This window comes from Drosophila simulans, chromosome 2L, assembly GCF_016746395.2.
Source record: "Drosophila simulans strain w501 chromosome 2L, Prin_Dsim_3.1, whole genome shotgun sequence".
Classification (NCBI taxonomy): Eukaryota; Metazoa; Arthropoda; class Insecta; order Diptera; family Drosophilidae; genus Drosophila; species Drosophila simulans.
Window position 1 is genome coordinate 13,702,517 of NC_052520.2, and position 14,630 is coordinate 13,717,146.

At 41.6% G+C, this 14,630-nt stretch overlaps 1 protein-coding gene across 3 annotated transcripts in view; it reads left to right on the top strand.

Annotated features, from left to right (window-relative positions):
- The window catches only part of LOC6732273 (centaurin-gamma-1A), a 53,738-nt gene that overhangs the window by 35,865 nt on the left and 3,243 nt on the right, over positions 1–14,630 (top strand). For 2 of the 3 annotated variants that reach the window (XM_039297745.2, XM_039297747.2), the window contains exons 2-4: positions 10,421–10,653; positions 14,186–14,327; positions 14,429–14,563. In XM_039297745.2, coding sequence (XP_039153679.1) covers positions 10,421–10,653; positions 14,186–14,327; positions 14,429–14,563 — 510 coding nt within the window. Of the gene's footprint in view, positions 1–10,420; positions 10,654–13,371; positions 13,524–14,185; positions 14,328–14,428; positions 14,564–14,630 lie in introns of those variants that run through there. The other variant, XM_039297748.2, reaches the window with a different exon arrangement.

Here is a 14,630-nt window from a genome sequence, read left to right on the forward strand (position 1 = left end):
TGGCACACTGCAATCAATGCCACTTAATGACGTCAATCGGTGGCAAGATGGGTGGGTAGGTGCCAAGTAGCCTCTTTCATCTTATCGCGCATATCCATCAGTTGGCTTATTAAGTATCTGCCACATGGCGTGGCTTAAAGTTCGGATACAAGCCAAAGAAGCTAGTTATTCGGTCGGTGGGGCTTTGGAAAATGTGTCAACCTGGTTCTAGCCAACCAGAGATCGGGCCAAGAGATTACGTTGATTGATCTGCAGGAGATTAAACACTTTAATACATCACTCGTTGTTCAGGCCATGAATCACAGCGTATGTATATAAACACTTTTGCGGTAGACTAACAGCCATAAAAACTTACAAAAATAAACATTTATGCAAATTTCTTGGACTGTTAATGTCTTACAATACGAATGCGGTTAAAGTTCTAAAAAAAACTTTATTCACCATAAATTTTCCAGCTTTTTATACACAATTGCATCATGTGTTCTTTTTCCTTAACATTTTGCGATGCCTCATCAATATCGAAATTACTTCGTCATGTTTTAATACTTGCTTGCCTCATTACTTGGAAAACGCATGCCAATGGTAAAATTAAGTTTTATTCTATCCCTTTTCCCGATCATTTTCTATTTTTAACGCTGAATGATTATTTCTTTGCCCCCTTGCAATTTTTCATGCTGGAACGCATTCCTGCATGTGTGTGCAGATATTTTTCCTGATCGCCTCATTAATTTCCACTCAAATTGCAAATTCCATTCGGAATGCCATTAGTGTAGAGTGCTCTATTATTTCGTGTGTATTTTTTTTCTTTTTTTTTTTTGCTGCCCCAAGTCGCGCCATGTATTGATAAGATAAGAAATGGACGGTCTATTCTATATACACGGTGTATAAATAGTTAAATGTGCTCCCATTGATTGCCGTTCATTCACTTTGTTTAATTAAAAAAAAAGGTCTCTATCCTATCCCCCGCCAACTGATATGTTTTGCAAGTGAGATAGATAAGTCTGGAATATAAAATACCTGAGATCTCGAGATATTGAAGCCCCCGTTGCTCCGATTTCCCATTCAACTGACAGCACTGTGACTTTTCAAAGACCTTGACAGCCTTTTGGTTTTTTGTTATTTGCTGCCCCCCTTTTGTTTGCTCGAAAGTCCCCAAAGTATCTTGTCAAATAGATCTATGCTACTATAGATATTGTACAATTTTCAAGACATTTTAATAGGCAAATCTCTTGGCGTTCTGAGTACAATCTGTTCCACGCAACACTTTTAATGTTTTGTGTATGTTTTTTTGTTATTTATTTTGCTTATACCCCTGCTTTTGTATACTTATACTTTTTATTTCTTTAGCCGCTCGTGCACTCAGCGCTTAAACAAGATAAATAAAGAGTCAACAACAGGAGCGAATAATACGCTTAACACATTCGGTGCGAATAGCAAATACGAGTATATAGCCAACGAAATTTAGAATAAATTCACGAAAAAAAGAAACGAACACGTATGGTTAAAATTAAAACGCAATTGTATTTGCTGGGGGCAAACATGAGTGTGTGAACGGGTTTCCAGCGATCTAAAGCATATACATATAGTACGAGTATCTGCAAAATGTATCTGTGCGGATATGGTAATCATTTTGATGAGATCATGACTCGTCGTTTGCTTTTGCGACTGGGACAAGTGAACCCAACTTGGGGGTAGATTTTTGTGGGAAAGTTTAGTTGCTGGGCTTAATCTGGCCGAAGAAAGTATTCAATTATTTTTTGTACTTTAATGACAGTGCAATTTTTTTTTGGATTTACGACCCACATGTTGACCTTTTGCTATGCGGAAACTCTCACGCGTGCCCTTAATTAGTCCGCTCAATTTTGTGACTTTAATGAGTGACGAAGTCTCGGCATTTGCCAGTTGAATTAATGTACCGCCCACATTAATTAACCCAACCGCCCACTAACCAAACATAGATCAGCATTTGGCAAACCTTAAAAGGCAACTCGCAGAGTCGCGAGACTTTTGGTTTTATCTCCGATTTTGGTCGGAACCACAAGTTGAGTCATCGGCGGCGCATGGCTTGGATTAAGTATTGTTGTTAGAAGTGTCACTCTTGGTTGGTGTCAATCATGGCGAGACTCTCGAGTTCATCGATCGGTTCTGGGTTCGGCACACCATTAATCATTCTCCACTTCACGGTCAGCAGCCAAATGGTGGGATGCTACTCTTTACATGGTCTTCTCTCCAAATGGTGATAAACATATTTCTTATTTTGCAGCCGTAACGCACGCGCCACCTTTCAAAATGCACCTTTTCTTATTCGGTATCTTTTTTAACTGTCTTGTAATTATCTAACGAATTTTCCTCTTCACTTTCCTCATTGTCTTTGAAAAGTGAAACCTTACGCTAACGTGTAATTAATGAAATTTTATGATCTCTCGCAGTAATAATAAAAATATGATAATTTCTAGGCGTATCTCGTTTATGATGTCTCTATCTTGGATGTTAATATCGTATTATTAATAGTTGAAAATTGAGGCAAGTCATGGTTTTTTGGTTGGCTAGTTGAGGCAGATGGAAACGTTAGTAGTAGTTTAAGAAACTTAAACTATTTAAGCCACTTACTGGTCTTAACTTCTTGTTTCCCAGAGTTCTGCCCTTGTGGCAAGATCACTTCGAGTGGAACTTCATAAAATAGAGGAAGTATCTCAAGCTAATTTCGAAATATCAATTCAATTTGTTGATCATTCTTAAGCCTGGGAAAACTAGAACCTACATACAGGCTTTCGACCATGACCAAATGCATCCAATCAAATATACATATTCCCAGCTCTCGAAAAAATTCAAATTTATTTCGACACTTCTTACGGCAATAGCTCGAAATAAATTTGCGTATTTTCAATTAAATCATAAGGAAGCGACCCCTGTCTCAAGAAAACCTGTCAAATGCCAAAGTGAAAACGGGGGAAAATTTGAATGCATTTGCCTGTAATGAGAAAATAGCTGGAAAAATATGCAAATTAGATGAAAAGCGACACGTTTCGAACGCCGCTTCCGCAGCAAACAGTGGGACACTTGTTGGGAAAACAGAAATACCTATCTATCTAGCCACCACCAAAATGCGTCAGTGAGTTTTCTCCCCAAATACAGTTGGAAGCGGAAAGATAGGAAAGGCGGCAGGTTTATTGGTCAAACTCCATTCTGAATGCAAAGTGTATCTAAACATAACGATCGAAAATTGAATTTTGAATAGCAGGTTGACCATAGAGGGATTGCATTTTCGTTTTTCCTTGCTTGGCCCTTTGTTTTTTCACAAATCCCAAAAGCCCCATTCAAAACCTACGCTTTACTGGGTAGTTTTACCTATATGGCAAACGCATTCAGCAGCGGAAGTTCTTATTTAGGTTTTGTTCCCGCTTCGCTTCAATCTAAGGTTTAATGCCCATTGAAATTCTAATGTGGCGTTGACACCGCCAAATTGTTGATGGTATTGGGGGCGCTCGTCGTTCCCTTCTGCTTAAACAAAATAATAATAACAATGATAATAAAATTCCAACATAATTTTTACAATGGCAATTCCAAGGCTATGTATGTACATACATATGTGTACATCATTAAGTTTAGCATTGTACATCCCAATTCGGAGGTGTGCCCTTCATTATTGCATTGATTTCCTCTTGGCCTGGCCGAAAGTTCAGTCACACTCAAGTGATTCTCTTCACGGGAACTTACATGAATCTTACATAACCGGTTCGAGGTTTTTTTGCTTCTCGTATTTTCCCCATGTTATTCGCATTTTCGGTTGCTTTGTGGGTAGTTATGATCTGTCTGAAAAGTTATCTCCACACTATCCTACAGTTTGCTGCGGGTTTTCTCGCAAGATCACAATCGTAACAGTCATAAAGTATACAATTTAATTAAAGGTTTAATATGTGGGATATGGCCATAAAAAGATTGTTTAGGGGTAGCGATATTAGAGACATCATTAGTAACTATAGAGGTTTGGTGGTGTTTTAAGATGACTTGTTGTCCCCTAAGAAAATTAACCTTTGTTAATCCTAGAAAATAGTTAAAAAGGCAAACCATGTATGCAGGTAGATTTACTACAGGTATTCGACGAACTTTAAGTATTTTGTGCACATTAGGTATAATTTTTTTTCTGTAACTTAAACCTGCCGCTTAGTGTAATTCTATAGCCTGCGCGTACGAAGTATTGCATTGGCGTCTGACTGATAGCAGTGAGTTTCCACCGGTTGAGGTATCTTGGCAGGAACACCAACAACTCAGCTTATGGCCAGCAAAGTCATTGAACCGCAAAGAAAAGACAGTGGGACACGGCGACTCAGATCGCCGAAACCCACGGCCTAAAAACTAGAACTTAGTTTAATTCAGTTGGACAAGGAAATATGCTGGCAAATTTGTTGCGAACGCACACGTCGTCTGTTTGGGCGAATCCTTCGGCCAGGAGGACACTCACACTCTTGAGCACCGAAAAACACCCATAAATAAGATTGTAATGGATGGAGGCCTCGTGCGAAACAATGGTCATCATAATTTTTTGCTCTGGCTCTGGAAGAAAAGATGTAAACGAGCCACACTCGGCACAATGGCAGATGAGATGAGATTTCTAGGTAAAAGTGGCCAACAGCAAACTACCGCTAAGGAGGCTGCCAGAAAGGAGCGAGAAATAGTTCGTGTAGAACGTGGAAAAGTAAAAGTAAGCAATTTAATAATTTGTTGCGCCTGAGCGGCTAGGAAAGCGGAAAAGAAAAGGAAAAAAGTCAGCTGGTCAGTTGGTCAGTAGCCGGAGATCGAAGATCGGAGTTGGCAGTGGATCGTGGAATATTATTGGCCAGCTGCCTTTTCTCTAATGAGGCGCCTGACCATTCCGAATCGATTTAATTGAAGCGATATTTATGGGACACAAACGACATACGAAAATCCCTGCTCCCAGTTTTCATTCGACCATGTTCTTTTTGCAAATCCAAACCGCAAATGGAAAACCTCAAAGTCGCAGGACAATCAAATGCTCATCATTGCAATGCACACCGCATAAATATTAAACACAAATACGATTCGAATTTTATATTATTTGATTTAACGATCGACCATCAGCCCAGGGAGCAGCTGACAACGGGAATCCCAGGAAAAAATCCCATTTCCCATTGCACTTTCTTTTCATTTTTTCAATGCTTTCTTCCTCGGATTTTGCCCGTCCATTGTCTTCGGGACTGACACTTCATAAATATGTCATATTTAATAGAGTACAGTGAGCTACCGAGCAAACGGCAGAGTGAGTGAAAGAAGCCACCACCAGGAGACGGTGTCCTGCATGTCCTTGGGCGATCTCACTTGCTTTCTCCGCCTCTCCCATTGTCAACTTTGATTGACTCGCACGAGCTCAAAAGATTCTTCAGCCGGGTGTCTTTTTTTTTTTGCGCTGTTTTTGATTGAAAAAACTCATTTTTTGGGGTGGCGGGAAAATTATTTTTTAGAGAAAAATGAAACGAAAAAATATCATATTTTCTCCGATCATTTTGTAAGATGATCTTGGGACAGAGTCGTGTCGTAAATTTGACATTTAATCGTTTTGGGATGGGAAAAGAAAAATTTACATTTTCCTAAACTCGCAATAGAAGTCAGAGAGTTCGTCATGACTCCATTCTTATTTAGTAAGCCTATTGGGTAAGGTTAAAATATCCGCTCTGATGTCATATACAAGATTCACCCAATTCAAATGAAAAGTTAAAGATTAGATTTTATTTGATAAGATTAATTTGAGGAAATAAAGAACTCAAGGAACAAGAACGCATTTATCGTTGATGATGAAGTTTTATTTAAGCGCTGCACTTAATGAATAATAACTTCTCTAGAAACGCTTTTTCCATTAAAAAAAAAAAGAAAACAAAATTGCTTCAGAACTTCAACTTTTGTATAGAAATTGATTTTACAAATACTTTATGACTGATAAGACTTCACTGTGTACTCTATGTACTTCCCTTATTGTATGGGTTTCAACTGCTGGCCGATAAGAAAATCATAGCTTACAGCCAAGTGATATTTCCCTTATTTACTTTCTGCTATTTTTTATTATTTTACCGCCGCGTGTTTGGCAATTTACTCTTCCTGTGCTCGCATGATAAATGAGTTTCAACACAGAAATGAATTCAATTCGGCCCCAAAAACTGATAAACGACCCAAAAACGAAAAAAAGCCAACGAAAAAAGCGTCAACAAAGAAATTGCCTATATATATTATATTTTTTGTTGCTTGCAAATGAGAACAAGTTTGCCAAGAAGTTAAAATGGAGTACGCCACCAAGATGCTTTATTACCTGAGTACATAAATCTCGCAGCCAATGACAGCCACCTAAGCAGAGCATCCTTAAGGGATTGCAGACGCAAAAAGGATCTCGTTTAACCCTTTCCCATGCTCTGGGGCGTGGTCTTTTGAGTGTGGGCTTAACCTTCAAACGGTGTTTGGACAGCGAGTTGAATGAAATTGCCAGCTCCTCAATCTAATTTATCAAAATCCAACACATGTTCCATTTCCAAAAAAAAAGATCTTACACTTGGGCAAACGAGAGATCTGCCATCTGCTCGTCCGTTTGCTTGTTTGGATGTTCGCGCATTTGCTAATGATCCGTGAATTTCTGTGTCAATTTCAATTGCTTTCCTCTGGATTTCTGGGCGATGAAGTCATACATATATATTGTTGTTTTTTAGCCGCCTCCCACAATAATACTCATACACGTGACACTGGGCGAAGAATGTATCTGACGGATACCCATCCCATCGCATCTCATTCCATTCCATCTCAGGTTGCGTGACGCCGTTGATGATGCCCCAGGTCGGACCTTGAGGTGTCGCAATCATTCGTGCAGAACTTTTCTATGAGTTTCCTATTCGTGGAAGACAACAGTTGGATGAAATGAGTGCCATTGCAATCCCCCCTCAGGTGCACAAGTTATTGTTTGTTTGTTTTGACTTGCAATTAATTGGTAAATGTTACTTTTGTTTGGCTTAAACAAATAAGTTTGTTTACCAAAGTTCAGGCTGAATGCGCTTCAAGTATGCACTAAACAAACATAACTATATGATTTATTTAAAAATTGTTCTGGCCTGCATGTGTATATGTATCTTCAATATGGTGTGTTAGAAATTCTTGCGCTCAACCTTTCACTTTGTGTGTGCCTTATTTAAGTCACCTTTTCCTGTCTGCAATATCCTCCTCCTACCTCTCAGCCAGTTCCACTGGTAATCTTGTTTGTGCGATCGCCCTCGATCTTGCCTCGATTCATTTGTGGGCTTTGCTAATTTTCTTTGCCTTTTGTTGCTGGGTCGACGGCAGCCGAGGATCGGCTGGAATCGAAATCGGAATCGGAGAAGGAAAACCCAATTCTTGTGCAGGCTACTTTTTGCTGGTTGCTGCCAGCAACTTTGCCACCAGTCGCCGTGATCTTCTTTCACCGATCTCTGGGCAAATACAAACGGCGTTCGGGACAAAAAGAAAGTAAATCTGGTTTTTGGAGCAGATGTGCAGAATGCACAGAATGGACGTAGGACTATGGAATACAACGCCAACACCAAGAAGGAAATTGAGGGAGATATATATGTACATAGGTGAATCTGAAGTCGGGGATCAAGAGATTTATTGCCAGATCTCTGGGACTGGACACTGTCGTCGGGTTCAGCCTACCTAAATATTTTCGTAGGTTTTTCGTGGGCCAATGCAAATAGGCATCCATGGGATGCGTATCCCAAAGATCTCCAACTCGCTAACGCTATTCATAATTCCATGAAAGGCGAGGCAAATGGGAAAATATTCCGTTATTATGGTTATGGCTTATTAAAATCACATTATTTGACCATTTACGGGCATGGCCAATGTATCAAAACATCCGTGGCGTTTTTCAATGGCACAAACAGTTTTGCCATTTGTGGCATCTAATTAGCGTAAATTGAGGTTCGTCGGGTTTGCATTCAACTGTACTCAAGAATGGGATGTTGCAGCTGGTTAAAGCTGTTTATTTAGTTTTTAAGGCTTTGCTATATACATATATGCTATGATTACGTGAAACCCATTTGATGTTATTATCAATTTTCTTGTGGTTTTATGGCTTGCTAACCATTCGCGGGTATCCTTCAGCTGTATTTGAGCAAAGGACAGTCGTAAAATCATATATGCAATGACAGTTCTAACCGCTTCTTGTTGCGGCTACCGTAAACAACTAAATGGTTATAAACAATTTTACGACTATTTCGCTGACAATCCTTGGCGCCTCCTGGACAAATAGAATTGAGGTATATACTTCTCTTGGATGTCCGGCACGCTTCTGGGTGATAAAACTCAGGTTTTAGTTTGAATACAGCTGCTGTCAGTCATAAAACTAAGCTATCTATATCTTCAAGTTTGGGGTCAGAAGGTCGGTCAGCTGTTTGTTGGGAAAACATGTTTCCCAAAAAGGGATATGAATATTTCATATTGTTCGCTAATTAAAATGCTTAACCCACATCAAGAGCTGTAAATCCCAAGCCTTCTTATCGCCTCAATGGCAAAAGTGTATAAACACAAACAAACAGAGCTAAAAAAAAAAACCAAAGTGAAAAACCCCTTCGACCAAACAAACACGGACACTTTCTCCTCCCCAGAACATGAAATGCAAATGGAAATGGAAAAACGGAAAACTCGGAAATCGTACGAACGTCTTTTGGGTTCCAGCTAGTTTGCATACGTAATTATTTTCTTTGGGAGTTTTGACAACGACGGCGACATTTGACATGAGTTTGAGTTACGATCCCGTTGAGATAAAGATGCAGCAATCTCCGAGGGATAGTGGTTACACGTAAGAAAGGGTTGCCCTGGGCCAGCGGTTTGAACTTCACACATAAGCCGATCGGCGATCCCAATTCCGATTCCGATCCCGATCCCGATTCCCTCAGGTGATAGTTAACCCCCAGTTCGGTGTCAGACATTTGACCTCATTAGTCAAACTTAAAGACGCATTTGTAACTGGCTTGTAACTCTAAGCGCTTTAGCCTAATGACGAGCCATTAATTAGACGGGATTGTCTATGGTGCGGCCCCTGCAATTTGTTACAATTCGAGCAATGAGAACCGCGAGGAACAGTCGCCAGAACGCCATCTTTGATCCAAAACCCATTTCCATTATTCTCAACGAAAAAAAAATGTGAAAAAGGCATGCAAATTGCAAAACCGCGCTAATTTTACCCAGCCATATCGCTTTCAATTGGACTCGACAATATCTTGCCCGGATTTATTTCGGTGTTTCCAGTATTATATAACAAAAGGCATATTTATTTCGTTTTAATTTGTAATTTTGCGCTCTGGTCAGCGAGGCAGGAGTGCAAACCAGTTGAACTTGTCTTGTCCATCGCCTCAGTCGATTAACGAGCGGCAGGAAAACAAGTTCCCATTCGAAACCCTTGAGACGATGGCCACGACATCGTACATATATCCGACATATCCATATCCATGTCCTTGCCTGTGTCTATGTCTATGGCCCATGTCCCTGTCGCTGTCCATCCAAAAAACGCCGCCAGAAGTCCTCACTGTTTACTTAAGCAAACTCTTAACAACTCATAATAGAGCAATTTTCACGTTACCCTCCGCCTGTGAATCCAGTAAATCATCGCCGGACGAGCAACCATGCCAGTTGCATGGTCAGCCATTGTCACTCCTTCTCTACCCCAAGTTCAGTGAGGATCTGGGCTGATTGAAAGGAGTATGTGCCGGGCGGTCACCCGGTGTTCCCTTTTCCTGAATTGAAATTGATCGTGGGCACTTGGAAATCTAATAGCTCGGGCTTGGCCCTGCTGTGCTCTTGGGAAAAGATTTATGATGGCATCTAAATGGTGTTTTCACTGCGAGCTTAGCTGATAGTTTAACTTGGGCGTGATGCACATATGGCTTCTCGTAAGGAGCCGAAAAAAGCTCAGGCAGAAGCAGCTGGCCAGGTTGCCAGGCATTTCAATTAGCTACCCATTTATGGAGCAATTGGTCGCCTTGAAAGGCCGCATACCTTAAGTTTGATTGACTGACAATAAGCTAATTTAAATCAGAAAAGTGTTGGAGCATCAGACAATTGCCGAAAATTGAAAAGGAAGCTTCCTGGCAAACATTTGTGCTGTCAATCAAGCGAGCGGGCTAAACAACATACGCTCGAAGGATGATGAATGTGTATTTAGGATTCCTTCGCGAACGAAGGATACATTTGCATAATGATGCGAGGATGGTTTCTTGAGAGCTCGAAACTTTTGGCCGCGACACATGTAGGTCAAAAAAGGGAAACGGGTTTCGACCTCTTCGAGATCGCTAATTGCGCTGCCCAAACTTGTTTTCCACTTTTTTGTTCTATTTCCAATTATAATAAGTGAAACGACTGGGCTAATGATGTTTTTGATGTTTTCTTACAGATTCGTTTGTGAACAGTCAGGAATGGACCATTTCTCGTTCGGTGCCAGATCTGAGGCTGGGAATCGTCGGTTCCCTGAACTCCGGCAAGTCGGCGCTGGTGCATCGCTATCTCACCGGATCCTACATGCAGGAGGAGTCGCCCGAAGGTGGTCGGTTCAAGAAGGAGGTCTTCATCGATGGCCAGAGCTACTTGCTGCTCATTCGCGATGAGGGTGGAGCTCCCGAAATGCAGGTAAGTCCTTGGGGTTTCCACTCCATGCTTTTCCCATGAAATATTCATGGGAATGGAAAAAATGATGTATGACTAGGGGTAGGCATTGCTGTGCCTTCAAAGTTATCCGTGCCGTAGAAAAATAAATTTTCCCTTATCATCTTGTAAATATTTGGATTGAGGTCAACGTGGGATCAACTGGGAGAGCTTCTGGGGGTGGTTTCAGTTCTATTTTTTTTTATCAATATAATTTGATTGAAACGCTCAGAACTCGGGCCTGTAACTTTCTTTTTGTGGCCCTCAGACATATTCTCGCTACCAATTATCCAAGTTTTGGCCACTCAACTTGCCTTTAGTTGAAATTTTCTTTGCTCTTTGCACGAAAGTTTGCGTTGACTGGACTTTGGGGAGTTGGATTTTGGACGGCATGAGTCACTCGAAACTCAACCTTCGACCTTTGGCAGGCAGTCGAGACTTTGTCGCAATGCCAGATAAGCGATTTCAACGGGTCCAGTTTTTGTTGGCCATTATGGCAGAACGTGATGCAGCAGCCGCATCACCATCATCATCGTCATCTCGGCCATCATCTCCTGGCCGATAGCCAGTAACTGGGTCCAAGAGGTTCTATAGAGGTTGCCCAGTGCAAAATACACACAATACCGGAGCGAGCTCTCAGTTGATTGCCAACCCCTGAGCTGCAAAAGTTCGTCCTGCAGCCTTCGAATCCCAAACCGAATGCAATTGAATTCGTCTTTTGTCAATACATCAATGTATAGTGCCTTCCCGAGATTGGGTAGCGTAATTAAAGGCAACTTAACCACGGGCTATTTACATTTGAACACAGGGCCTTGACTCATTGATTCCCCCGAGGGTCTTCTGTGGCTCAAGGAGCTTTTGTTCGGCACTCGGCTTTGATATATCGCATACTGCATGAGTTCGCCGCCATCCGACATTCGCATTTGCATTTGCATTTTTGCAATTGCAATTTTCGCTACCCCAAATGCCAAAGTTGCCGTTGGCCTCCTGCGCCTGCGGCTTAAAGGGTGAAAGTGAGGATTATAAATTTTAAGCTGCTTTTGCTTTTCACTAGTCTCACTCACATTTTTTATTTGCGGTTCTATTTACACTCTTAGTACTTTGTGTCCTGAAGGGGGGAGGTGCTTTGGTTAGCTAGGGGGTTGCTCATAAAAAATGTGCCAGACACGCGACCCTTGAAATCCCAATAATATCCCTATAATCCTGGCTCTAACCCCGCTGACTGGCAGTCTTTCACTATTTTGTTGTAACCCGTTGCTAGCGATTCTTATTCAAATTGCTTTCGCTTTTTAAATTCCATCCATTTTAATTATAAGTTTGGAAAATTTTCGCAAGTCAAGCAGATGATTGACCTAAATTATCGTTGGAAAACCTAACAAAGGATTACGGCTTATAAATGTTTTTAGGGAACGGTTTGCTGGGAACAGTTTGTTGGGTACAGTTTGTGAGCTACAGTTTGAGAGTAACTGAAATTCAAGCGTACAGTTTGAAGAGTATGTATTAAGAGGAGTTTTTAAGATTTCTAAACATTTAATTAAAGTTTGCGACTGTCAACTGCATTGACACATTTCATAAGCGATTTTTCTCGCTTGACTGCACTACAATGCACATTACATAATATTCGCTGCATGTCAAACTGTCAGTCAACTCTTTCACTTGAATGCACACACTCTATTTCAACTCCCACTTTCGTTACATTTGTAATATCTTCCAATCCACCAAATCAACTAATTTTATATCACTTTCTTTGGCCAACTCATGGCAGTCGCAGCTTTATGGGACATAATAAACTCATATTTCATGGTACAAATAACCCTCAAAAGTTACGCCGAGAGTAGTCGTTACATCGGCTAACCCACCCAAAATGAGAACAACCCGGAAAGTTACACCCACCCTCGCCCAACTCTGGTTGAAATCACTCATTCAATGGTCGACTTGTCGCCACTCTGTCGCATTTGTAGTTGCTTTTTTTCTCGGTCTCCCCAGCGAAGGATATCATTACCATATACTAGACGACGAGAAACAGCGACAACAATATTGCATGCGACCAAAGAATGGTCGATTTCTTATTGTCAGAGCCGGAAAATGGGGGTGTACACTCGCGGTGCTGCCGATAGGATACTAGAAATAAATATTAAGAAAGTATATGTTTTATGTAACTATATGTTTCAATTCAATTTAAGTTTTTCACCTAGAAAACTATACAAATTTTTAAGTTTTAAGTTGTATCTTAGGGATACGAGTCTTCGATTCATTGCAAATAGTTTGCCTATAGTTCGAACCACTTTTGTGATCCCCATTGTCCTGCTTACATCTGCAGTTGTTTTTCTTCGTCATCAGCATACATATGTGCAGTAAGCACACACCGGATCTTCCGCTCTCCCTCCCCCCACACACACATACACATGCACACACACCCTGCAATCGAGTATCTGTGTGAGCTCGAGCCTTTCGTCGCCAGTTGGTGCAACTTTTTTTGCGACCCCCTTTGCACTGGCGCTTCGTTTTTGCTTTCCTGTTTCCTCTGCATACATTTTCACAACAAATCATAAAAAGTGGCAATGATGGAGGCGCCCAGGACGAAGGGGGGTCGGCTTGGTTTTCGGCGAGTGGGTAGGCCAGCCCAACCACCCACCACGAGAACAACACAATGCACACAGCAAGGCAGACGAGTGTCCTCGTTGCCAGGACATTCTAGCAGCCAGTTGTTTGTCGACTGGCGTCGCGTGCGGGCGGCTTTTTTTCCCATCGCCGAAAGGCTGCTCCTTTTTGTGACAGGATAACCGAGCGAGCTCGAAAGTGCCAGCAACTTCTCCATGAGCGAGTTACATAAATAATTCAGGCATTCGGTCCAGGTAAAATGCCTGCGATGCATTATTAATTGATTCGAGCGGAAGGACAGTCAATCAATATTAACTGGCAAACTCCATTTCCTGGCGTCGCCTTCAATTGGAATCCTGCGCAGAAACAGCAGAGCCTGTTTACATGCCATATAAAAGTTCATTATCCTGCCAAACTCTCTGTGTGTGTGTGTGTGTGTGCATGTGTGTTTGGGGCATACAAAAATCATTAAAAAGTTTAACACACGTCTGCCTGGCGAGCGGAGAGGAGCAGAGTGGAGTGGAGTGGAAAGAAGGCTTCAAGTGCTTCATTAGCGACTTTCTCAAGTGTGTGTGTTGAGTCCTTCGGCCCAGCTGAATTTAAGGATGAAAAATAAAAACAACTCTAACTCCTCGGGAAAAAGGAGCTGCTATATACATATGACCATTGTTTTGCGCGCTTCCGCCAGACGCCGCATGTTGTTTACTCCCCATCCCATCGATGGCGAATCCAAGTCATTCCTCCCCAGAATCCATCGCAAAGTCAAGGACTCGACGCGTCCCAAAGCGCGCCGTGTTTTCGCAGGACTCTCTTTGTTTTCCGTTCTCAGCTTTCTGCTTTCTGCTTTCCCTTGCCAATTGCCAACCCTTTGCCATTTTATACTCATTATATGATTTTTCGTCTTTTTCCCTTGCAGTTCGCTGGCTGGGTGGATGCGGTAATCTTCGTGTTCAGCCTGGAGAACGAGGGCAGCTTCAATACCATCTACAACTACTATACGAAAATGGCGCATTTTCGAAATGGCCAGGAAATACCCATGATATTGGTCGGCACGCAAGGTAAATAGCCAATAATATAATATAAAGAATATAAACATTTTCGTTTCTTACATAACTCATTATTACATCATTTATTAATATTACTCCCTTTATCTATATAGACGCCATCAGCGAGCGCAATCCTCGCGTGATTGACGATACCCGTGCCAGGAAGTTGGCCAGCGATTTGAAGCGTTGCTCCTACTACGAGACCTGCGCCACCTACGGCCTGAATGTGGAGCGTGTCTTTCAGGATGGTGAGTACCCCGAGCTCAAATAGGATAATCACAGAGGACTAATCAAAAGTCACTTCATCCTTTTCAG